This window comes from Zerene cesonia, chromosome 10, assembly GCF_012273895.1.
Source record: "Zerene cesonia ecotype Mississippi chromosome 10, Zerene_cesonia_1.1, whole genome shotgun sequence".
NCBI classification, from domain to species: domain Eukaryota; kingdom Metazoa; phylum Arthropoda; class Insecta; order Lepidoptera; family Pieridae; genus Zerene; species Zerene cesonia.
The window spans coordinates 1011725-1038208 of record NC_052111.1 but is presented as its reverse complement, the minus strand read 5'-3'; the positions used below and the strand labels follow the sequence as shown (position 1 = coordinate 1038208).

Here is a 26484-nt window from a genome sequence, read left to right as displayed (position 1 = left end):
AAACAAAGACGCCATATTCAGATGAAGAAAGAGTGCGAATAATTAAATTAGGTTAGCTGTAATACATCTTGGTTTTACAATATACAAGTGTTTTGGAGGATGAGTGTTGTGATGAGGTAGGGTACAGAAGATCTTATTATGCAAGTTCTTACAACCTGATTAATATAAGTACTAAGAGTTGCACATTTAATTTTCCCAAATGAGTTTTTTTGTGTTCCCTCATTAAGTTATATGAATCTTACCTGTTTATTTAGCAGTTGTATATATATTGAACATATAATAGTTGTTTGTGTATTAAATAAAAGTTAACCATTTATATGATGCATAATTTTAATTCTTAATCAGTATCACATACATACCATTCAAGTACATGGAACAAAAATCCAGAAATAAATATTAAATTACCAAGAACCGGATAAAAACATTGTTCATTTACAAAAATCTAATGCTATGTCTATATTATTGATTTATTTACAATATTTTGTTGACATTTAGCACACTATGTACCAATTCAAAGTATCATGTACATATCAGCATTTTTGAATGGCGATGTAATTTGGCTGCCTTCATTCATTTATTATTTTAATAACAAACAATCATAAATAGATATGAAAAATATACATTTATTATTTTTTATAATTTAGTTTTAAGAACTTTTAAATTTATTGCAAACAAATCAAACTACTCCTTCACTGATGGTAGCTTACAATAAGCTTATTAAAAGCAAACACTGGTTGAAATTAACATCTCCGATAATTACACCAGTGTTATAATTCGTTTTCTCAAAAATTTTCTCAGATTCATTCCTTCGCAGAAATAATATAAAAACTACAAATATTGTCGCTTCAGCTTCAATACTGTAAATAAACATGCCGAATGAAATGTATCAGTAATTACAAGCACATAATGTATTATATCTGAATCTTAGTAATTAATTTCTGGCAATTTTAAATTAATAAATCACAGCATGTTTTTATTTTTGAGGCTGCGATATTTTAACAGTTAGATTCAATGGAAGGTTGTACTCGGAATCAGATGAATCTGATAAGTTCGCACTTGCACTGGTAACATTGTCTAGGACTGTTCCATTTTGTTCGGGATTGGAAGTGCTAGTACTAGATGATGACTTTGAGGTACTGGTGTGATTCGACTCTCGACTACTAGAACTTCTAAGATACCTATTTACAACATTAACCACGCTTCTCAGTCTTTTGCTCTCACGACTACTATGTTTCATATCTATCTTTCGCTTTTTACTGCTTTTACTACTAGTTTGGGTACCACTTGTACTAGGTTGATCTAAACTTGGAGGAGCATTAGTAGTACTATTAGATCGTTTTGAAGACTTCACCCCCTTACCAGAAGTAGACTTTCGATTATTATTTGTAACTTTTTTGTCAGGAGTGCTACTGATTTTAATTTTCTTATTTTTATGTGTATTTGATTTGCTTTTTTTAGATTTCTTTTTTGGTTTCTCTGGATTATTACTAGATTTTTTTGTGTTCTTTTTCTTTGTTTTCTTCTCACGTGGTGTAAATAAATCACAACTAGAATCGCTGTAGTAGGATAGTGTTGATGAACTTGTCGACGAATATGATGTGTTTATCGATTTGGATGAAGTCGATGAACTTTGTGATGTTTCCACACTAGAGGATACAGGTGAACTGTCTATTAACTCGTGTGGTCTTTTACGAGGCAGAGGTGGGGTGTATGTGCTGCCTTCACTCTCAGAGTCAGCAGCAGGTTGAACATTATGTTGCGTTAGTGTTAATTTTACAAGAGGTGCTGGTCTACTTTCTTGTGTTTCGGAAGTTTGAGTTGGTTCTGGTTGTGGTTCATCTTCAATTACTACATCACTATCTGATCCCAATAAATCTACTACTTCAGGCGTTCGTGCATGAGGAGGTTTTATGTATCCAATGACCATAACTTCTGATGAATCGTCATCGGAGTCAGATTGGGATATTGTTTCGATAGGTATTACATTGTCTGCAGCAGGTTCTGAAATGAAGTTCTGAGGATATACGGGGGCTGGTATTCGCGAAGGACCTGGAGGCGCCTCAGCTGGCATTGAACGCGAAACCAACACTATATCAGAATCTACGCTGCTTTCCGAATCCGAGCTCGAAAGTACTTCATTCACCATAGTTGATATACGAGAGTCCGTAGTATACTGTACGTTTCGGTCATATCCAGCCATATCATATGGTGTTGAAGCGAAACAATACAGCTCGTGTAGAAAATGTTCTGTTCTATCACCAAAATATCTTTGCACTGCCTCCCGAAATTCCGGTGAATTAATGTGATATCTAGGAAGTAAATCTATGATTTGACTCATCACATATGAAATATGGCCAGTATTTTCATTTAATAAATAGTGAAGTTCCCTGTTAAGCCAAGGCATCAAACGGTGCATTTGAGAGATGTTGTACCTATAAATTATATCAGTATTATAAAAGAGTAGTATTCCTAATGAATAGGTTTCCCAGGACTGACAACCATATTCAAGTGGTGTTATATTATAAGGTTTATATCTAAGTTATATGCAACAGCCCTGAGTCATATAGAAATAATGTTATAAATGAATATTATATCTATATCAAATACAAGCAAATATACAAATTTACATAAATTGTTATAGATATGTACGTAAAATAGGTAAAAAAGTTTCCTCTTTCATTTCTAATTGTAACAGTAAGGGAGAAGTTATAGTTACGGTAAAAGATCACTGACAGAAATACAGAATAATTAATCTGACGATTTTCATGCTCGGCGTGACTATGAAAAAAGTAGATAATAATAAAAAAATTAACACGAGCGCGTCAAGTTTTCAGAGGGTAAAAGTAGAAGTGAAACTTACAGATACTATATCTGGGGGTAATTATCAATTGGTAAGGTACCCTTATATTAACCTGACTAACTGACATGTTTAAATAAACACTTACATTCCCTCTGCGTCTCCCCTACTAGTCCTTAACAGATTGAACCTAGGATGACTATAGGCACTACAGGAATTGATATAGAGATTTTAGAGAGACTAAAACAAATTGTTGTGTCAATATACTCTATACTACATTAAAAACAAACCTGTAAAATTCAGGGGTACAATCTCTGAATCTTCCAGTAAAGTCAGGAAGTGGCCGGGCCCATAGATTGTGTCTATACACTGTGCGTCTGAAATATGAAGATGGGCGACGACGATGAGAAGGTGCTGGGAGCACATCAGCCATCATGGGGTAATGCTGCAGTAAGAGCTGTTGAATTGCCACAGAATCCCGCCTTGGCAAAGTAAGAGTTGTCCTGTAGATCAATTAATTCCTAGTTGCTTTCAAAAATTTTAATAAGGCATCTTAATGAAAATATATTTCATATATTTTTAAGCAGCTAAATAACGTTTTTACTATTTAACAAATTAAAATTACTTAATTCAGTTTCTATTTTAATTTAAAATTTATATGTTAATGTGTTTAAATTTTTAAACAATTTATTATGTAGAGCATGTACATAGTTTCATGAATTTTTATTACCCTAAGCAAAAAAGCAATTTATAATTTATATCCTAAGCAAAAAAGCAATTTATAACTGGCATTGTAATAAGAAACAATTATAATAATATCATAAATACAAGGCCTCAATCATTAATTACACCCTAATATTTTCTAAAGTAACAATTTCAAAAGCATTATATGCTTATATATAATTAATTTAAAATATTAAATGTATTTAATTCTGTAAGATGTTTATGAGTCATTATGATTTAAGAAATATAAATCAATTAGATTCAAACAAACTGCTGTGTGCATTGTGTCAAATCATTTCAAATTACATTTGTGATCCAACTCCGCTGGTCAATTAACATTCCAGATAAACCTCATCTTTTGTTTTGTTAGAGAGATAGAAGTAGGTATTATCAAATCTTCATATGGATTAAAGACTATATATACGCCATCAATGAAGAATGCAAATACTTCAGGCTAAATGGCATAGAATGGATTACTTCAGATTCCTAGAGATTCCTAGAGATTCCTAGAGGTTCAACTGTTTTTTTATAAGTAATAGGTAGTGCATTCACTATATTATATAGAAATACTAGACACTCATCCTGGTTTCGCCCAGATTTCAAGATTACTGTTTTATCTCAAGGGAGCCTTTAATAGAGATAAAAAGCATCCTGTCACCCAAATCAGCTCATATGGTGTTTGTATTATAAATTTCATCAAAATCCGTGCAGTAGTTCCAGCATGATCAACAGACAAACATTTAAACAAACAAACTTTCACATTTATAATATTAGCATGATTTAGTATTACATGATATAAGATTAAAAGGCAGAATTTTATTTTACCTGTATCTAAATCTTCGGGTTGTATTTGTAAAATTATCAATTTCAATTCTCTCAATATCATCTTGAGCCTGTTCGACCATATATTGCTCATATTGGTGATTTGAGCGTACATTATGAATAATTGATTTGAAATTTTGCTTACACAGTGGGCACTCCGCTTTAACCTGAAAATTGTTATTGTAAAAATTAAGTTTGTATAATTACACATATCTGAGAGAGAAGAAAATATAAATAATATTTGTTTGAGACTCAGTTCACAAAGTTTTTGTTCATAAATAAGGTAAATAATAATAAGTAGTTAGAAACTGAAAAATTTTATGAACTAAATTAATCCTGCATTGGTTGCTGAATGAAAGGTTCAAACCATAGCAGTTGTGAGATTTGAAACATTATCTGCACTCTTTATTGCATTATGTCATATGTCAAAAGAATCAGAGTAAAATCAATTCAGTAAGCAAGACAGTATTGGTGTTTAATAGCATAACAAGAACTGTAGAAGGCTTTCATTGTACATAGGTATATGAATGAATAGCAACATTATATAAGTGTACTTACTTTACTCCAAGTGAGGAGACATTTAAAACAAAACTGGTGAAGGCATGAGTCTGTAAATGATTTGTTTTTACATGTTCCTAAACAAATAGCACAATTTGGGGGTGGAGAGCTTCTCCCGCCTTCATTTGGTGGGCTACTATCATCGCTCTTTACGCTGCTGTCCCCTTGCGAGGCAGTTGATAATGTCTCCATTTTTCTACCATGAATACCTAGAATGATTGAATACAAATTCAAAAATCATATGTCAGAAAACAATTACCTTAATATTTGTGGATAAATTACATGGTGGGATTCTGTGTAGTCAAACAATTTTTGCAGCTATTTGGATGTTGTACCATTTAATTGTGATAAACAGGAAACTAAAGCTAAAAATAAATATCTACCTTAATTAATAATCAAAATATATCAATTTATGTATATACTTGAGTTGCTTAACTATCATTTCTAATTATTTTTTCCCATTTTCCTGAGTTCTAGCTAATTTAAACGTTAATAATCTCCTTAAACATTGTTACATTGACAAGATCCAGTTTATCTAAAATTTATATCGATTTTGTTATGATAGAAGTGATTGCGCTTATTTTAATTCACAACTACCTACTGTATCCACAATTCTGATAATTTCTGGACAAATCGAGAATACAAACAACTGCATATGATTCTGCTGTTACTATTAATTCATGATATATACTATAAATTTCACAACATTTTTATAAACCAAATTGTCACATACAAACATTACCTTAACATGAGTTCTAGCGAGGATGTACTAATCAAAGATTATAATATAAAATTGAAAATAGAGTACCAACGTGTATGCAATGGCCGTATTTAATTTCCAATACATCCCATCTTAGTCAACTACCTGAAACCGAGCTTGGAAGTTGGAAGTGCGACTGCGTGAAGTTTTTTGACAATCTATACCTACAGCACCCATCGAGTAAATAAAAAAATATATACAGACTATCAAATGTACACAACGAAAAGTGGTATAGGTAAAAAAAAATATTCTTTCAATCTATGAATAATCTTTTTTAATTCATCGAATAAAAAAATTAAAAAGTGCAATCTATGATGAGTCACTTAAATTACAAAAGCTAAAAATCTAGATGTCTGATGATTAAGGATTGATCATATTCCATATTAAAGATGCATGAATTACAACAATAATAATAAACGTTGCCGACATACATGATATACAATATAATATGTACCTAACAATATTTATTTCAAAGCCCAAAGATGTGTTTTGCCAAAAAATACTTAACAAAAAATTTCCTTTCCAAGGCATAATTTTGTTTGTGCATCAATGTTTATCCAAAATTCGTTCTTTGTTATATTTTAGGCGTGATATTAATAAAATACCTGGGTATATATAATAGCACATTAATTATAACCTGTGCATTCTGTGATGTATATATACTATATTTCAATTGTTTTCAAACAATTGTCAATGTCAAAAGATGAATAGAAATAAAAAAATACCAATTGGCAGTAAGACCAGTTTTCGAAGATTTTAGAATTTTAGGAAATACTTGGTACCATAAAAAAGTGAAGTCTACCAATATCTTTAAATAAGGCATTAAAATGGGTTTATTGAAAAAGGTAATACTATGGGATTTAACTAAGTAATAAATATTGATCTTATATTACATAACCAAAACTATAATATCAATCCTTAATCCTATTCCTAATATAATAATACCTATATTACTGATCTTTTGATTTTTTTCGTGAGTAGATTACTTTATATTCAACTACTGAAAAAAATTAAATCAACAAATTATTTGATTGTTTTAAGACCACGGGCCTTATGGGCTTAGCAGTGAACCCAAATCCGCATCATACACTTGGTGCGTTATATGGTAAAATTCTTAGAACACTGCAAAAAATGCCTGAACAATCAGTGTATAGAAAATATACAGAGCAAATTGTCAAAGAGAGGGCTGCAGTTCTTCAACAGGTTGTATAATTAAATATAATTCAAGAATCAAAAACAACTGAATTGTGTTATCAGTATAATATTTTGATCTTATTGTGATTCACAATTATGTTTTCAGACCAAGGACAGTTATGAATTAGAAAGCAAAATAAATTGTGGACAAGCTGAGGAATTGATTCTACAGGCAGAGAACGAGTTGAATTTAGCTCGCAAAATGCTTAATTGGAAGCCATGGGAGCCACTTGTATCAAAACCCCCCAAGGGTCAGTGGGATTGGCCCCCTACCAAAGCTTAAGTTTAGACATCTTATAGTATATCAATGTAGACATGATGATTAACTAATTCCACCAATAAAAATAAAGAAAAATCTGAAATAGAAATGTTTTATTTGAAGATAAAAGTATAAAATTATATCTATTACATGAAAATTGTTTATTTACAGAACATAAAAGGGTAGTGTAAAAAATTACACATTTCCTCATCTCTCTTCAATTCACTGCATTAAATGAAATACCTACCTATTAGAAAACTGTTCAAGTAATTTTGCAGATTTAGTTAGCAATATTTTTCTCTTTTAATAATTATGTTTTGAACAACCCGTTATAGCTTAAATTAAAACTTAGATTTAATTTAGTCTGTATGTGATTTGTATTTGTCATATTTAATTACATGAGTTCATTTCATTTATAATATGTATGATGCAATAATATTTTCTTTGGTGAATATGATTTTAAACTTTGGACAGAAATTGAATTAATATAATATTTTTTAACACTTTTGGCACATGAACATGAAAAATGGGAATGTTTTAATTAATACAAAAATAATATAATCTACATATTTTCTAAAAATTTTGTGAATACTCAAAATTTTAATACTTTTTATCTTTACAATAATAAACATTGGCCGACCTTAAATAAATATAGCCTTGAACCTTTTCATTTTATTTCATATTTTCCTTTCTCTTATAATCAAATTGTATATATTAATAATGGTAACTAGAAAAGTTGATTTACTTCCTTGCAGGACAGATTTTTATAGCTTAAATAATATTTAAATCCTCCACATAAACCACATCAATACTAGGTTTACCTCCAATATTTGTCATATAAAATTGTAAAAATAATATATTTATTTCTTTATTTAAGCAATGAAAAACTATCCAAATTGAAATAGTTACCAACAAATATAAACGCTTTAACTGAATTTATACTTTTCTTAACAATATGTTACAAACTTAAACATCTAAACATATTCTAACAAATAAATAACATTACAAAACCACAATATGTTCTGAAAAATTATTTTAGAACAATAACTTAGTAAAAATTTGTGATAACATAGTTGATTAAGTTGATGTTACACCTTTCCTTGCTACTAAAAGATTTAATACTGGATGTTTTTTTATGTAACTAACAGCTTTTTTATGTGTCACCATAGTAAAGTCATATCCATTACATTGCAGAATTTTATCATGCATTCTTAAACCAGCTTTTGCTGCTGGACTCCCTTCATGTACTTCTGTTACATATATACCCTGAAATAAACATTTTCATTCATATGTTACCAAAATCATAACTATACCAATGATAATACATTATTCTAAAAGTACTGTTGTATATTAAAAAAAGACTAATTAAATATAGTTGGATTTTATAGTACAATGGACGTCATAGTAAAGCAGTGAATTATGTATTATGAATTATATTTCTAAAACTTACGTTGTCAGTATAGCCCTGCGGGCTTTTACGAAAATCTTGATCAATACCGCCTCCTATTTTGAAGCCGCATTTCATTACTTCACGTCCTTCGGCGTCTACACCAGCCTCTTTTTGGAGAGTTATTGGTATCTGTTGAACAAAAACAATTCCGATAGATATGATTTATCTAACAACAAAACATGAGATGGGAGTGGTCTTGAATCTTACGCTAAGACACTCCATAGCCGTTCCGGCCTGGTGCTGAAATGCCATTTTCGCCATGATTGATGATTGTTTATAAAGACGAATCAGAAAAAATTTCGTTAAAGCTTTACAATTTAATTTAGTATTTTCAAAAAAGTTTTGCTTTGAAAGAACGCTTTCGTCGAAACAGTAAATGACATGACATATCACATAAGTCAAAACCCATAACTCAAAAGACAAATTATCTAACAGACTACCAAGTAACAAGCAGAACAGTACAGTCTATCACCACAGATAACATACTACTAAACTATAACTTACTCTGTGATTACAACACAAAATACACATATTCCTAGTACACTTTTAACACAAAATTTTATGAAAATAAATGGTTATGATCGTTTCATATTAAACTTACAATCGTCTATCAAATAGTCTTTGAATTAAGATCATGTGAGTAGTTATAAAATAATTGAGAGTTCAATCTTTTTTCACTCTTAGTTCAGTTATTTATTCAGTTTCTTAAAATAAACAAAGAACAATGTGAGGAAGTCTATTCGCCGATTGAAGGACACCTAAAAATACATAATAAATTTGGTAAACACAACACAACACAACAAGTGGGCCTCAGCATGAACATGGAAAAGACGAAAATTATGTCGAATGTCCATGTTGCGCCCACTCCAGTCTTTGTTGGAAACTCTATTCTCGAAGTTGTTGACGAATATGTCTATCTAGGACAAACCGTCCAATTAGGCAGGTCCAACTTCGGGAAAGAGGAATGTGTTCAACTGTGTAAAGAAAATAAAAAGGAAAAGAAAAAACAAATACATAAAAAATATAATGAACATAGAGAAATTTTAGTTGACATACAAGTTCAATAAGGTCGTAAGTCATTTCACTGCAAATTAAACAAAAAATTTCCAATCTTTATTCGTGCTGCAAGACACAGAAATACATTTTCTTGTTGTGTCGATAGATATAAAAATTCACGTTTCTCTAATTTTTGCTCTTTAAATCTCAAATATCATTTATATCGAACTGTCATCTTGCCTATTTCCTTACGTATGCTCGATATAGAAGATACAATTTAGAATCGAATGAGTTAATTTAGTTGATTCTATCATTTAAAACATATGACACAGCTGATAATTGTCGATAGTTTACCAAGCAGTGGCTCAGTGGTGAGAACCTCGAACTTCAAGTTCGATAAGTCGGGGTTCGAGACCGGGCGAGCGTGCAGGAAATAAATTGATTTTTCAATTTATCTGCACATGTGGATACCGTAACCACCGCTTAAAACTGTGAAGAAAAACATCGTGAGAAACCGGCATGTCCAAAAATCAAAAGTTCGAAGACATGTGACATCTGCCAGCCCGCACTTGGCCAGAGTGTTTGATTATGGCCTAAAACCCTCATGGGCACATATGCCCGCATTGGGAACATATATGGGCTGATGATGATGAACAATTGACTAAAACCCTCATGCCACTTTGGTGTGGGATACAGTCCGCCACATGGGTCAACGACCTAATATGGTATGCCGTATGCTAGCTGGTGCTGCAACTTTGTACGACAACAAACTGGAGGCTTTCAATAAAATTAGGTTTAAGGTATAGACGTTATACTTTTTATCTCAAATTTCCGCCGATCATATGCTATAGACAAAAAAGAATCATCACAATCAGTATAACCATTCGGGCTCTATGATACCATTGACGAACTCAACACAAAACGTTTTAACCTAAATTATTACCCCGTTGATTTGCGTCGCGGTCTAATAATATTTTTTTATCGACGATATCATGGTTACCCTAAAATTATGATTAGATCACGGTAAGATAGATGGTCTATCTTACCGTAAAAGAAAAGCGGCTACCGACCTAACGCCCAAAGTAAACAAATTTTATTTTTTATATTTTAGAGCCTGAGCATTCAAGTACTACATACTCTTATTAATTTTTAATAGATAATATATACACTTTAAATTCTGAAATAGTTTACATAGTAACTAGTTATTAATCTGTGATAACTGATAATAATATATAGTATATCTGTGCTAGTTGCTATGTTTTAAATGTAAACGGGGATTTATAAATCAAAATATAAATACTAATCTGTTGAATAACACCGAAGAGTAGTATAATAATACGGAATAACAGCTTCATCAGTTTTGATACACTGCGTTTTTTTCAACAACTATAAATACCTTATACAATTTGTTCGTATTGAAAGTTTCGTACAATGAAAACCAAGAAAGAAGTAGCTAACTTGCAAGAAATAGAAAATTTACTTGAAAGTGACGACGAGCTACCTTGTCAGTTACTTGAATAACACGATTTTCACAGTTTATTCTACTTATCTTCATAATTTTGCATTTAATATCTAACAAGACATTGTCTTTACAGCATCATACAATGAGGACTCTGCAATGCCAGCATACGCTAATGACGATAGGTTTAATCCAATTGTATTCAAATGGATAGATAACCCTGAAATGCAAGCATATTTCTCAAATACAGTACATGACCAAACTGAGTCGTTAAGTGAATGCCAAGACAATTCAGAAAATATATTGAGGAAGGATTTTGAAAGAAAATATATAAGTAAAGGATTTTTGAGCAAACGAGATTTGCTTTGTTTAAAGTATATAGCAGGATCTGTTTCTGATGCCATAGTTTTATGGTTTGTAGATTTCCTTGTGCATAAAAACTTACAATCAAAGTATCAGGGAAAGTTTAAGAGTTGCCTTGTAAATACTTTCCCCTGTGATGGTGATTACTTGAATACTAAAGATGAATATCATGATTTTAATTCCATCAAGAAAAAATATAAAATTGTTGTAAAAGTGAAAGACAATTTGCAAAGATTTTAGTTATAACATATAGTGTGTAAATTATAAGTGAGATGTGTAATTACTTTAATGTTAATTAACACTGTATTGTGGAGGTATAAGATTATTTTAATAAATGGGGTCCAATCTCTCAATTTCTCTCTTCTTTCTTACCATGTTTACTCTTATGGTTAATATAATACTGGACTTAATATTAAGTATCAAACTACATCTTGGAGCACAGTTGACGATTTAAGAAAATGCTTCTGAAAATTCTTACTCGAAGGATTTATGACTTTTTCAAGTTCAAAAAGAAAATTTTTATAGTTTTACTTGGTAATGATTTGCACTGTGATTCATTTGGGGCTTACTAAAAAAAAACATTCAAAATTTTGCACATCGCTTTAGTCTAATGTTGATAATTTTAAAGTTCCTATTTACTTTTTCATTCTATTTTAATAAGAAGTAACTTACATTTTTGATTGTTCACATTTAATGGAACCAAAAGTATCCAAGTATAAGACTACATTATATTTGAAGCTATCGACCTGGTTGTTATGTCTTACGAAGGCAACCAACTCTCCAAGTAGTTTTAAAAATATAGCTTTCAAATATGCTTCTACTTTTGTATTTATAACCAAATAAATTCCTTTATATTCGATACTATTTTCTACCAACCTGCACTTACAAAATATCTGTCTGTTTCTTCTTAAATAATTAAATGAGTAAAACCCAGAGTTTTTATATACTGTGACTGTTTATATATTTCTTATATATAAAATTCTCGTGTCACAATGTTAGTCTCTATACTCCTCCGAAACGGCTTGACCGATTCCTCTGAAATTTGGTAAGCATATTGGGTAGGTCTGAGAATCGGCTAACATCTATTTTTCACACCCCTAAATGATAAGAGTAAGGCAGAACAGCGTTTGCCGGGTGCAGCTAGTTTCTTATAAAATTCGGCCATGCCTCAGGTTTTAAATAAATTCTGACGAATAACTTAGAATTTTGAAGGTACTCTTGTATGCTTGTGTTATTTTATTTATAGTTCTAATTATTGTAACACAATAATTAAATAAGATTTTTTGTAATGTTGTATATTTAACTTATAAATAAAATCTATTCATATTATTTATAAAATATTAACAATTGAAAATGATAGCTAAATTTATATATTTCCTTTTTCTAACTGTTCCAAAAATCCCTTTGAGCATCTTACAGATTGTTGATAGCATTTTTCAAACCCTTCTGCACCACTATCCTGTAAATAATATAATATTTGTACTACACTATAAACAAAATTACGAAAAATTTAGTAAGTAGTATGGAAAGTATATAATTACATAATATGGATCCCTTATAATTTTGTCTCCCTCTGGATCAAAGGTTCCAAACAATAAGAGTTTTGCCTTAGACCCCTTTGGTGCCTTTGAATTCAGCGCCCTCATATTTTCGTTATCCATTCCAAAAATAAAGTCATAATGATTGAAGTCTTCTTTGACTATCTAAAATCATAACATGTTTATTTAATGACACAAGGAGAAAAGATAGGAAATTCTATAAAATATTTAAGGGAATTCGTTTTACTAACTTGTCTAGCACAATTATTATAAGGTACATCATGTTTCTTCATAGTATCCAATGCTCGCCAGTCTGGTGGATTGCCTACATGCCAGCCGCCTATCGCTGCACTGTCAATTTCCCATTCGTCCCCTTTGTTTAGATCATTTACTATTTTTTGAAATACACCTTCTGCTATAGGCGATCGGCAAATATTTCCTGTAAACAATACATAGTTTTAACCACAACGTACATACGTTACCTGTACGTACAGGCAAAAAATGACCAAATTTGTGAATAAATATTAACCCAAACAAATAAACAGTGCTTTCTTCTTTTCGCCAGCCATATTTCAAAAAATATATTATAAAACTATTTACTATTTTTTATTAATGTCAAAAATGATAAGGAATTATGATGTAGGTACTAAGTATTTTTTTCTATGCATACCACAGATGAAGAAGTTACGGAATACATACTAAGTTGAAAGTTAAAACTTCAAATTTGGACATATGTAGCTGTTAACAGTTTATACGCGCCACGAAAGAAGTCAGCATGCTTAGATTCATGCTTCGATTATATATATATAGTATTATGTGGCAGTGGTGCATTTTAATACTTTGAGTTTGGGCCTATTTGTGTATTATATATTTGTGTACCTATGTAGTTGTAGCTTTGACTTGAAAAATTGGATTAGACAAACAATAATAAAGCTTTTAAATTTTAGGTAACGAAACGTACCTTCCGGCACAAAATAATAAGCGCCGGCAACACTGAATCATAGAGTAATCCAAACTAGTTCTTAATCTGTGGAGTAATCGGCAAAAACAGGTAAAGGGATTGCGCATTATTTATTAATTGTCAAAAAATTTCAAAACCAGGTACACGTATTTCTGATGTCTGGCGGAGAATATAGATATGTTTGGCGAATTGCATTTCGGAATTTTATTAACTCATTCAAACCGCGACAAATACGGGGTAATAAAATAGGTACGTATTTACAAAAAAAATAAAAACAATTAATAAGTAACTTCCCATGTACTTACATATGAATAGGAATACTTATTATAATTTATGTACATTTATAGAGATGCTTTTGTTTTCAAGATTGTTTACATAATTTTCTACTGTTCAGAATATTATTTTTGTGCTTATAGGAAAAGATTACATTGGCAATGAGTATTTCGAAATACCAGCTGATCCAAGTAGGGGGAAAAGAAATCCAGCCAGATGGTATGATCCAGCAAAAGGTTTAGATTTTCAAGATCCCATACCAGCTGAATGGGAGGCATGGCTGCGAATGAGGAGGTTAGTTTAGCATTAAACTTGCATACATTTTGGCAGCAGTGTAGTTTGTTTCTTGAAAATATTATATTGAAAAATAATCTATATAGAATTGATAGATTCTTTAATAGAAACCATTAAACCAGTGTAAATATTTACCATAAACCATTTTCAGTTTGTTTGCGATTCAAAACAAAATAATTTAATAGAATGTACAAAAAGGAAAAGTATTGACATATAAACCTTAGAAAAATTTGGTTATGGAAAATAAGAAAATGTCATAATTTTCAGGAAGGAACCACCAACGGAAGAAGAAATAGCAAAAAATGTTGCCATAGCTCAATTGAAGAAGGAAAATGCTGCAAAAATTGAACAAAACAGACTGGCTGATGGTGGTTCATTGCCTGCTCCCTCAGATAAAGGACCAGACTCTTATCCTAAGTACAAGGACTATCATGTTGGGGATATACAGGATGAACACAGGAACAAACATTAGCTGTGATAAATTATGTAAAAAGTAGAATAATTAGTGAGAATTTATTTTAGTTACTAAACAAATAAATATAAATTGTTACTTACTTTGAATTATGCTTTTTTTATTACCTGTGAGAAGTGTCATGTAATGCAATGACAATGGAAACATACATCATCTGTTGTTCTAGAAAAATGTAAAAAAATATATATTCATAATATAACTCTTTTGATAATCTAAAAACAAACTTGCAAAATTATAAATTGTCAAATACATGTGATATGCAACATGCTAAAGATTTACTTTTATTGTGGGAGTCGAGCACGCTTCGGCACGAATTGGGCCAGCTCGCACCGGGGAAGTACCACACCCCCACAGAAAACCGGCGTGAAATAGTGGCATGCCACTGTGTTTCGTACGGTGAGTGGAGGAGCCGGAGGCCCGTTCCCTTTTCCTCACCCGTCCTAGTCCATTCCTTCTTTCCAGTCGTTAATCCTTTCCTTTCCCTTACCCCATAAAAGCGGGCAGCGCATTCACGGAGGTAACCTTTGCGAATGTTTATGGGCGGTGGTGATCGCTTACCATCAGGCGAACCACCAGCTCCGCTGCCCGCTGTGACATAAATAAAAAAAAAAAAAAAAAAAAAAAAAAAAATTTACTTATCTACGTTTTATGGGAAAGCGATGGCCGATTTCTCATAATTTTTGTAATTCTAGAAAATGATTCTATTCACAATAAGTTCTGTCACTTGACTGTTGTCTCATAATAATATTAGCTTAGCAGTGAACAAGATTTGTAGCTACTATATCATAGTCGGAGAGCAATAAGCAAAAGCAAAAGTTCAAAAGTCTACAGGAGGCTCTACACCACTTATTGACTGCAATCCCGCAACTCATTCAAACGTATCCCGATCCCGTATTCTTAAATAATATGTTAGAAAATCAAATAGTGTGATTGCCTGATACATGCTTCTTAAAGTTATTTATCATAAAATATTAAAAATAGGGAAAATCAACGTCACATGCATTTCACTATCATACTGTTCAAAATAGTAAAGCTAAATAAAACTGAGCATCGTTATAATAAATCCACATATTTAGGGACATAATATAAATAGAACATGTAGAACATCTTATGCAAAATCCTCAGAAATTTCATAAAAAAGCTTTTTTAAGTACAATTTTACTAAACGATTAAACGACTCCTTATCGCGAAAATTAGTATGACTAATTTTAAAATAAAATAGAGCATAGCAGAGTATTTTTATTCTCCTTGGTATTAACTTTAAAATATCTATATGATTGTTCTGATGCCATGAAAATTAGTTAAAAATTAATAATTAAAGGGAATACAGTAATAGAACACAACTCCTGTTTTCCGTTTGTAAACGTGAATCTCCGGAATAAAAAAAATTCCTGTTTTCCGTTTGTAAACGTGAATCTCCGGAACTGGATAGATTTTAATGAAAGTTTTTTGTTGTATTATAGGTATTAACTATTAAGTCTGAGCAACTATAGGTTAAAATTTATTTCGGAAACGGAGACACCTAAACGATAAGAGATATAAAAAGTATGCCATGACAAATTGCAGCATTTCTGATCATGTACATGCAAAGGAATGACGTCTTAGTTTCCAAGAGCCAAGCTACTCTAAAACATGTACAGGAATGTTGTCTTAGCTCTTCTCTCTTGCTCAGTTTCATGGGCATTTTCTGTTGACTTATAAAAATTGAAGATTTGGAACTCCCGATGTGGAACTCCAGAAGCCTACACATATTCATATATATAAATGATGTCTTTGTAAAAGTTGTTGAGTCTGATGGGCATTTTCTGCTGACTTATAAAAATCGAGATCTGGTACATTTGATGAAAGAAATCAAAGATATTTGTAGAAAATGGAGAAGAAAATATCTAAACTTTACATCTAAATTTATTTAAAACCTCATGTTTTACCATTACCTACTTTTACCATTCAAAGTTTAAGCGAATGAAGTCGCGGGCACCAGTAAGACACACATAATCTTAAGAGTAGTAGGTATCTCTATTTTGACCATTCTCAACTTGTGGACTATATTAGGTGTGAACCCAGAGAGGTTAAAAATATTAATCAATCATGTTCAAAAACATTTTGTGCAGATCTTAAACTAAAGTTGTTAAATGTACGATTTGAAACTCAAATATGATGAAATAAATCGTTTAAATGATATTTGATAAGAGATAAGCATCGTTGCATATAATAAGATAAAATCTGTTCGTCTAAGTCTAGCATTTGGTGTGAAGTGTTGGTAATAATTGTTGGTGACGTTATGAGCGTAAAAAATGTTCAAGATACTATAATAATTAAATTGTTGACTTTTATACATATCTCAATGAATACTGTTATTTTAAAAAATATTGTCTCGGACATTTTTAAATTAAATTGATCTCAAATACTGTATGATATATCAATATTGACAATAATTTTTTTTATATTTTAATACTTGACTTTAATCTGAAAAATTACCAAAAAGTGTTAATTAAGTTTCATTTCTATCGTACTATGCTCAATATTTTAAAATAACGTAGACAAATAGCAATGCAGCAATCTTATAAAATTTATTAAAGTGCTTAGGTATAGTCCGGGATCCCGAGGCTATTTTTACAACGATTACTAATAGCTATTATGCTTTTTTATCGTGGGTAGCTTCAGTTTGATGAGACGTCCAACGTTTTCTCTTCCAACTTTTCATTATCAATCCTTTCTGCTTCTTGACAATCTTCAAACCGACATATTTTTTTTTATAGTGACATTAAAATAGTCCGGGTAATCTACATGCAATCTACACATTCAATGTTTTAAATATTGACATTGAGATGAAAATTGGTAAAGTTGTTTAGAACATCATAAAAAAATATTACTATACCCATTAGTATTCCGGTACTTACAAAAAAAATACAAACATAAAGAGGTCAAGTAAAATTCTTTCTTTGCGATATTCATTGAATCGGTAAGTTTTTTTTTCAATTACCTTTTCTCATAGTATAGAGCATATGATCCCTACTCATATTATAAATGCGAAAGGAACTCTATCTGTCCGTCTGTTACGCTTTAACGAAACCCACTGAGCCGATTTTGATGAAATTTGGTATGAAGATGGGGCTGAACTTGTAAAAGGACATACCATACTTTTTAGAAGGTTCGGTTTTAGGTCTAGACCATGGGAAAGGCTACTCCATAGCGGAAAGCTAGTTATCTATAAAAGGTGTCGATACTTTTTCTTAAGAGACATCGTTTCTGAGATATTATAACTATTGTATATATAACTATTCTATGCAATTTAATTTTATTTAAAAATAGAACATCATTAGCAAGAGAAATGTTAAAAGTTTAACCTTGGACTTTTTTTCGAATAGGAGGCAGTATGACATTTTTCTATGATACGTATATACCATCACGTTAAGTAGATGCAAAAGCCTCTATGTTTCATTTTTTAAGGCTTATCTAAAGACATCTTTTAATGACATATTAGCGAATTAGTTTTTTTGTCCCCGTTACATACAGTATAGATAGCCTAGCCCATATAGCCTAGCCATTTATAAAAAAAAACACAAACCATTGCTTTGAAGGTGTATAAAGCCATATTGCAGAGCAATTAATATTAAAAAAAATACATGAGAGTCCGAAATTGAATGATTAATTATCTATTATTTTTTTACATTATGTTCAACTGACGCAAACTCATATTTATGCAAACTCACTCCTATTTCTAAGTGTTATATGGTCGGACTTGATTCTACTACGAAAAATTTTATGTTACTAATGTCACACGATGTAAATATGTAAACCAATTCGTAACGGTCCGTTCTGACATGGCATCTTGTATAATATATAGGCATATATATCTAATCTATCTATTTACTGATTATAAAGACAATTTTCGTTAAAATAAATACTAACTTTTCAGTAGCTCATGTTATCAGTTATGGTTAGAGGTCAAGTAACCTGTTATTTTACAGACAAATAGTAGTTTTGTTTATATAAGAATAAATAATATGATTAATCAATCGCGTTTAAAATCAGTTAAAAAGTATTTAATTTCTTTTTAAATCCGTTAAAAAGTTTAATTTCTAAGTATGATAAGAATTAGTTCTTAGTAAGAAATGAACTCTTTTGAACTGCGTTACAAAACACTGACACGATTATAACATTATTCTTCGTACGAAGGGTTGCTTCTGCTTTGTAATTGACTTATTTGTTAGATTAAGTTACATAATTTATTGTAATTACGTTTGAATTACTTTATGGATTAACTTGTGTCTTATTTGTAATGAAAAGTCGTGAAAGTCGTGAAAAATCGTTCACATATTTGGCAGGCTATGAATTAGAAGGCCGTGGACATATCAATTAATAAATGTAAAACTTCTCTTTTTATCATTATACTAACTTTTAATATTATCAATATTTTTGTCAAAACTTTTTTTGGAAAAGGCCATGTATTGCTAAAAGTAATATTGAATTAATGACTGTATTATACTCGTAGTTTGTTATTGATCTTTGATAAACCTACAGCTGTTTTCTTGTTAAGATTATTTACATTATAAAACAAAGAAAAATTAGAGAGGTTGAAATTGGAAATAATGGAAATTATAAAGCTGCGTATATTTTATACCTACATTCCTATAATAAAATAAATGCTTTCAGTGCACGGTATAGAGATTGATGTGAGTAGCTATCATGGGGATCAAATGACGTAACAGAACAGTAAATTACAGGGAGTAGTTTTCCATACATTCGGCAGGCGCGATTACGAATTGATTCGTCTCAATGAATTCAGTGTTCGGTTTACTTTTGTACGAAACGCACATACCTAAAACATAGACGTTGAAAATAGATGTTCTAAGCGTACGGATTATCAAGGTTAGCAGGTCGGTTTTTTATGTATAATATAAAATTCATATTAAAAAAATAATCACTTTTATGAATGCTGTATTTGCTATTTCACCGGTTTCTCATCAAATATACAGAATTGAACTAGTTAATGTTACACACAGTGACATTGTTAGGAAATCAACACTAGTAAACGTTTACTCCGTTTATACATATTAGTATTTAATTAACTATAGAAGTAATAAAATGTTATCTACGAGAAGGGTAATATATAAAGCTTGTGAGCTGCGCTATTACACTGATAAAGGTCTTAAAGGATTGTCTGGGTGAGTAAACAATGTGGTGTTAAGTTCAACACGGATAATAAAATAAGTAGTTGTATTAAGGTTAATATATTAATTAAATTTATTAAAGTATTTCATGGCCGAATGTACAAATTGAACTTTCTTTTGCCTTACGATGCTCTAGTACTCTATCGAAATTGCTATAAGAATACGAATAATTGTTTGGTTGGTGGTGCAGGTAGCATTATCTTATTACTGCTTATATTTGCTTATTTTTATTTTATTCATAATGGCACCTTAATTATGACAATTTATTAGTAATATAATAAAGTTATTGTCATATAACCCCCGTAGAATCTATATTCTAAATTCGAAATATTTGTCCGCTACAGTATGGCTGCGCAGAGGCAACATTCTTCAAAAGAAATCTTCGCACTAGAAGATAAGTATGGTTGCCGTAACTACGCCCCGCTGCCAGTCGCTCTCTGTCGTGGTGAAGGTAAGCAGATTATTTTTTTGTAAACCCAATAGAACCAATTACTTAGAAATGGAGGAACTGAAAAGAAACCTTATTTAAGTATATATATGCTAAAATACTCAACGTTTCCTATTACCTAAAACTTTGGCCAATCCTACGAATAAAGTACTCACATTAATAGACACGGTGAGATTGTAAAACTGTCAGATTATTATTTGATTTGAGATTGTAATCCGTAACATTTGCTTGCAAGTTAACGGATTTTTTTTCCTTATGTTTATATTACAAATACAGCGTAGTGTTGATCCGATTTGACGGTTACCTACCGTGTAGTTTTAAATAAACCGAAACTATCCTAACTGCCATGAATGCCCATTTCGATTATAATTTACAGTCCATTTAATTTTAAGCAATGTAGCAATTAAAAGATATTAGAAACGTAGTAGAGGAAACTTACAAAGCTCATATTAGATATGGAGAAAAGAAGCTTGAGTTGCAATACAGCAATATATAATTGTCCTTAATTCGGGATATTTAGTTTTAAACGAAATATATTTAATTAAGTTTAAGTGTATTTCATAGTGTGGATATAGGTTGCTTTTATAACTGCTAAGTAGGTTGGTTACATTAAAATAATTTTTCATAGATAGTTTAAGGCAGGAATGCACACTTGCATACTAGTTGGCGAGCATGGATTTGACGCTACGTTTACCGCTTTTTAAGAATTTTAGCGATTTTTCAATTTATCTATACTTCATCCACATCATCGCTTCTCGTAAGGGTGAAGGAAAATATCGTGAGGAAACCGGCATGTCGAAGAATCAAAAGTTCAGCGACATGTGGCATCTGCCAACATACACTTGGCCAGCGTGGTAGATTAAATACTGTCACCCACCCATAGGACGCCCGAATCCCTGTAATAGGAACATATTTGGGCAGTTGATGAATATGGCACGTGTGATACGACTCGTAAATTACGGCATGACAGTGACTATCGCCATGAGAGGACGTTGACTCTGTGCTTGTTATGTGTTTTGCTTATAATATTTCATAAATTTTTTGGAAATATGGTTTCTGAAAACATTTCTATCTTCTTGTCGTATTTCGATAAGCAGACACGTACTGGCTCCTAAATTCTCCCCTCGTACACTCTATTATATTTCTGACCCGAAATTGCTTTCTCATCCATCCTCTCCCATTATTTAAGCCACATATTTTGTTGATAGTTACAAACATACCTACTATTTAATTCATTTCAGAAACGTTTTCCAGATGTGTCAAACGAATGCACATTTAATTTTAATTCGAAACTTCGGCCCTAGTAATCAATCGAGATCAGCACGTTTAACCAAATAAACTCTACATTTATATCATAAGTGTAGATATTACCGCTCATAGGTATTAAGTATACATTATACATACCTACAATGATAAATGAATGTAACGTATTATCAATAAAAAAAATTATCTGACCGTCTGACCGAATATCTACTTTATAGGCAATTTATTTACAAACACTTAATTATATATCAGTAATGAAAAGGTCAAACTTTGAGGTAGGTAACATTTAATGAACAACGTCACACGTAGCTCCTCCCTCGTTATATTTTGTAATTTTTTTCTTTTTTAACGCGCTTTGTTAACTTTATCTGTATGCTTGTATGTTTGTTTGTTTTTTACGGTTACTTAACCTACAAACCTTTAGATTTTGAAGCATTTTAAACGAACCAATTTAACTGAAACTTATCACAAAACCAAGGAACAGACAATTCGATAATTTCGTGAATTTATCTTGTTAGTCTGAGTATCGCCAGGATTGAATAATTCTTTTTCCTTAATCCATTCCTTATCCCTCATCTCACAAAAGCGGACAAGACCTCTAAATGTTCATGGGTGGTGGTGATTGCTTACAACCAGATGAATATTAAGTAGTTGGGATTTTGTGTTTTTAATATTTAAATAGTTTTATTTATGTTCATAAAAAGTCACTTAATAATATCTAAAGAGTGACGTAAAATTGTAATAAGTTGATACAAAGAGCAGACAAAATGCGTCATTTTGGTAGTTATACAACGTATTTAGTCGTCAGTTGCTATTTTTATATATAATTGGGTTTGTGAACACTACACATATTATCGTCATTCTGATCCAACTATGTCAAGACAACAGAGCATAAAATCTATTTATAAAATATTGTTTTCTTTGTTATTGGAAAAGGAAACAAAAAGTACACGATTAGATAACCTTATACAATAATTATAACTGAATGATGTAAACAAACACTTCAATTGTAAAATAAATATGTTATTGCGTGGTCCTCGATTGAAATTATTTCTTGATATAAAATATTGCTACTAAGCACTGATAAAAGATTTATATAGGTACATGCTAGGTACGTATAAATATTTATTTAATATATCTCATTCATGAGTTATTTATCGGCAAAACAGTGGTATTGATTTATTTAAATAATATAACTCATGAATAAGACATATTTTATTGAATGCCAGCTGCTGTGCCCTGTCGCCTCACCTAAGTAAAATAGGTATTCACATAGTACATCTATTTATTTTATTTGACACTTTTAAATATAAAAGGTAGAATTTTGTGCATTGGAAGAAGAAGTTTTTCCGTAAATGTTATAAATCCCAAATTTTCATTTGAAACAAACTTAGTCTGTCTGTTTATCACTTTGTAACATAACAGTGTATCTCGATATTCTAATCTTATATATAAAATTCTCGTGTCACAATGTTAGTCTCTCTACTCCTCCGAAACGGCTTGACCGATTCCTCTGAAATTTGGTAAGCATATTGGGTAGGTCTGAGAATCGGCTAACATCTATTTTTCATACCACTAAACGATAAGAGTAAGGCAGAACAGCGTTTGCCGGGTGCAGCTAGTAATTATATAAAGCTGTAAAGTTTGTTTGTCATTTTGAACGCGCTTATTTTCGGAACGTGCAAAAATTCTGTTACTGTTTTGTTGGATATTATGAACGTGATCCCTGAGTGCTTATACTATTTATAGTATAAGCAGACAGCTAGTTTATAAATAACTTTATTTTTTATTGTACTCAGACCAATAAAGTATCAAAAAAAAAACATCAGGCATATCTTTTTCTCTTAATCTAAACAAGCAAGTATTTGGACTAAAGCTGGGACGAACTTTGAATTCCTGATTATAGACGGATATGGGGATGAAATTCTGAAATATTTAGTTCATTAGCAGTTGCAGTACAAATAAACTGAACCCTTGTGGCACGAATCCGAGTTTATTATAACGTTATGTATATTACGTATTTAATTGTGTTTACTTATTTTACAGGCCCATTTGTCTGGGATGTCGAAGGGAAAAAATACTTGGACTTCCTGAGCGCTTACTCAGCTGTAAACCAGGGACATTGTCATCCCCGTATTGTGCAGGCACTTAAAAAACAGGCAGATGTTTTGACTTTAGTCTCCAGGTAAATGAAAAAAAAAATATGTAAAACATACGGTTGTAGCAGTTAATTTCTTAACTTTAGCTAGATAGATAAGTTTCTTTATACCATTCACCAATTAGCCATCTAATGTTAATTGATATAATACTAGACAGAAAGGTTATAAAACAGGGTCAATATGGCAAATGTCTTCATCAAAGGGCAGCATTAGAACTTACGGCTCTACCCTCAAACCGAGCTACAGCCCGCGCTGAAATTACTTCTAGGCGCTACCTTTTCCTAACATTGTTTGATGTAAGGTAACTAAACTGTAAAATAACGTAACGGTATTTCTATCACTATTACTTAAGAGAACTTAATCTGCTTTTCAGGGCCTTTTATTCAGATAAGCTAGGTGAATACGAGAAGTACATGACAGACTTGTTTGGATTTGATCGACTGTTACCGATGAACACTGGCGTCGAAGGCGGCGAAAGTGCTTGTAAAATCGCAAGGAAATGGGGCTACGATGTTAAAAAGATACCAAAGAACCAAGCTAAGGTAAATTTTTTATTTGCTTTGAATTGAATGAAATGCATTATAAAATTTAAACATTATATAACAGGCAGCGTTGAAAATTTAAAAAATATGAGTGGATTTTTTATTTCCATTTGTTTTCTGGTACTATAAAGAAATAATAAATGGAAAAATCCATGATTAATTTGACAATTAAACCAGTATGTTAAAGGAACTTAAACTGTTATGTCATAAAAATATCGCCTTATTTTTGTGGTGTCAATACATTACTTTTTTTAATAGATCATCTTTGCTGAAGGAAACTTCTGGGGCAGAACAATGTCAGCTGTGTCGTCATCATCAGACCCTACTTGCTATGAAGGGTTTGGACCATTTATGGCAGGATTTAGCCTAGTTCCATACAACGATATTGCAGCATTAGAGGTAAGATTATTTGTTTTCTGATAGTACCTTAGTCTTAATTCTTAATCATTAATCTTCAATTTCCATCTATCTACATCTATATATATATAAAAGAAAATCATGTAAGTTACATTATTTATAACTCTAGAACGGCTAAACCGATAATGTTGAAATTTGGTACAGAGATAGTTTTAGACCCGAGGAAGGACATAGGATAGTTTTTATCCCGGAAATATAACGGGAGCGGGAACTTTGCCGGTAACACCCCGGGTCTATCTTACCCGCGACTACGCGGCAAATACTAGTAATAGATATAATGGTATTAATAATTCCAAATTTGAAAGTGTGAACGTGAACGTTTCAATTTTAGAAAGAATTACAAGACCCCAATGTGGCCGCATTCATGGTGGAGCCTATTCAAGGAGAAGCTGGTGTTATCATTCCTGATGAGGGTTACTTGGCAAAAGTGAGGGAACTCTGTAACAAATATAACGTATTGTGGATTGCTGATGAGGTGCAGACTGGGTTAGGTGTGTGTCATACATATAATTTAATTACATATTTCTAAGAGTGCTAACGAGCCAAGACGCGCAACTATAACCTGGTAAACAATTATATGTAATTTCAGGGAGAACGGGCAAGTTACTGGCTGTCGATCACGAGGGAGTGAAGCCAGATATACTAATTTTGGGCAAAGCGCTCAGTGGCGGCATTCTGCCCGTATCAGCTGTGCTTGCGAATAATAATGTTATGGATGTAAGTTTGACAAATCTACATTCTTAATGATTAGGCAAAAATTATTTCAATCGTAAGGTTAGTTATATGAGGATTTTAGACATTTTTTGTCAACTGTCTATATTATGTTGAGTTTAGATTGTAGCTGATGTGTCTAGTGGAATTTTTGCTGGCAATTGTTCTTTACTTATTTACTAAGAGGAAGCATAGCTAAGTAATGGGTAAATTTGACGATTATCTTCATTTTTACACATTATGTTTTGTTCAATTATAACTCTTATTGTATTATATATAAAAAGGAACGTCAAAAAGGTGAGGAAAAAATAATAGATTTTATTGTTTATTATAGGTAATTAAACCAGGTACTCATGGTTCTACATATGGTGGCAACCCACTGGCTTGTGCTGTGGCCACAGAGGCTATAAAAGTATGTACTTAAATAATATTATAGCTTTTTTAAGTCAAACGCTACTCATTAATCGTAGAATTAGCTTTTAAACTACAAAATTCTGTACTTCGAAGTACAGGCAGTATGACATTTTTTACGAATTTACTTGCGTATATTTCGTCAACAGCAAATAAAATGTACGTAGAACCTAATACTGGACTAAAACTATGCCCATGGGTTTTTACGTAATTGACGCGCATACAAACAAACAGAAAACAATTTTACTAATCATTGTTTTGGGGTCATACACATCCATACTGCATAGCAATCACTTGTTTAAAAAATTTAATGTACAGAAATGGAATGGTTACTGTTTTATTATATGTATAGATATACGAGATTTTGGAGAGCCATGCTACTCACGTCCGTAGGAAGTTACACTTAGATTCCCTACACGTGCTCTCTGGGTTGTGCCAAC

At 31.6% G+C, this 26484-nt stretch overlaps 7 protein-coding genes across 11 annotated transcripts in view; 4 read left to right on the top strand and 3 right to left on the bottom strand.

Annotated features, from left to right (window-relative positions):
• Positions 1-312: 312 nt before the first annotated feature.
• On the bottom strand, positions 313-5859 carry LOC119829481 (E3 ubiquitin-protein ligase Topors). Of its 3 annotated transcripts, none has more exons than XM_038352004.1 (5): positions 5713-5859; positions 4901-5109; positions 4346-4509; positions 3088-3300; positions 313-2432 (listed from the first exon to the last, which is right to left on the bottom strand). In XM_038352004.1, exons 2-5 carry the CDS (start codon positions 5090-5092, stop codon positions 974-976), a joined length of 2028 nt encoding a protein of 675 aa, XP_038207932.1. In that variant the 5' UTR covers positions 5093-5109; positions 5713-5859; the 3' UTR covers positions 313-973. The 3 variants fall into 3 exon arrangements, with proteins under 3 accessions (XP_038207932.1, XP_038207933.1, XP_038207931.1); XM_038352005.1 differs by having other exon boundaries at positions 5709-5848; XM_038352003.1 differs by having other exon boundaries at positions 5643-5832.
• A 482-nt stretch (positions 5860-6341) lies between these two features.
• On the top strand, positions 6342-7216 carry LOC119829408 (NADH dehydrogenase [ubiquinone] 1 alpha subcomplex subunit 5). The gene is made up of 3 exons (XM_038351888.1): positions 6342-6505; positions 6702-6863; positions 6961-7216. The coding sequence occupies exons 1-3, from the start codon at positions 6488-6490 to the stop codon at positions 7135-7137; spliced, it is 357 nt and encodes a 118-aa protein (XP_038207816.1). The 5' UTR covers positions 6342-6487; the 3' UTR covers positions 7138-7216.
• LOC119829407 (tax1-binding protein 3 homolog) lies at positions 7210-8978 on the bottom strand. Its single transcript, XM_038351887.1, has 3 exons — positions 8771-8978; positions 8564-8692; positions 7210-8379 (listed from the first exon to the last, which is right to left on the bottom strand). Exons 1-3 carry the CDS (start codon positions 8822-8824, stop codon positions 8191-8193), a joined length of 372 nt encoding a protein of 123 aa, XP_038207815.1. The 5' UTR covers positions 8825-8978; the 3' UTR covers positions 7210-8190.
• Positions 8979-10811: 1833 nt separating this feature from the next.
• On the top strand, positions 10812-11734 carry LOC119829406. Its single transcript, XM_038351885.1, has 2 exons — positions 10812-11063; positions 11155-11734. The coding sequence occupies exons 1-2, from the start codon at positions 10991-10993 to the stop codon at positions 11619-11621; spliced, it is 540 nt and encodes a 179-aa protein (XP_038207813.1). The 5' UTR covers positions 10812-10990; the 3' UTR covers positions 11622-11734.
• Positions 11735-12746: 1012 nt separating this feature from the next.
• On the bottom strand, positions 12747-13582 carry LOC119829697 (low molecular weight phosphotyrosine protein phosphatase 1-like). Its single transcript, XM_038352330.1, has 4 exons — positions 13449-13582; positions 13171-13358; positions 12923-13084; positions 12747-12840 (listed from the first exon to the last, which is right to left on the bottom strand). The coding sequence occupies exons 1-4, from the start codon at positions 13486-13488 to the stop codon at positions 12748-12750; spliced, it is 483 nt and encodes a 160-aa protein (XP_038208258.1). The 5' UTR covers positions 13489-13582; the 3' UTR covers position 12747.
• A 372-nt stretch (positions 13583-13954) lies between these two features.
• LOC119829698 (NADH dehydrogenase [ubiquinone] 1 alpha subcomplex assembly factor 2) lies at positions 13955-14940 on the top strand. Its single transcript, XM_038352331.1, has 3 exons — positions 13955-14129; positions 14297-14447; positions 14715-14940. Exons 1-3 carry the CDS (start codon positions 14036-14038, stop codon positions 14917-14919), a joined length of 450 nt encoding a protein of 149 aa, XP_038208259.1. The 5' UTR covers positions 13955-14035; the 3' UTR covers positions 14920-14940.
• Positions 14941-19667: 4727 nt separating this feature from the next.
• The window catches only part of LOC119829537 (ornithine aminotransferase, mitochondrial), a 9709-nt gene continuing 2892 nt past the window's right edge, over positions 19668-26484 (top strand). Inside the window, exons 1-8 of one of the 3 annotated variants that reach the window (XM_038352094.1) lie at positions 19668-19791; positions 20438-20544; positions 23851-23989; positions 24337-24505; positions 24764-24904; positions 25254-25413; positions 25512-25639; positions 25968-26045. In XM_038352094.1, coding sequence (XP_038208022.1) covers positions 20439-20544; positions 23851-23989; positions 24337-24505; positions 24764-24904; positions 25254-25413; positions 25512-25639; positions 25968-26045 — 921 coding nt within the window. In that variant the 5' untranslated portion in view covers positions 19668-19791; position 20438. Of the gene's footprint in view, positions 19800-20015; positions 20088-20437; positions 20545-23850; positions 23990-24336; positions 24506-24763; positions 24905-25253; positions 25414-25511; positions 25640-25967; positions 26046-26484 lie in introns of those variants that run through there. The other 2 variants (XM_038352093.1, XM_038352095.1) reach the window with 2 other exon arrangements.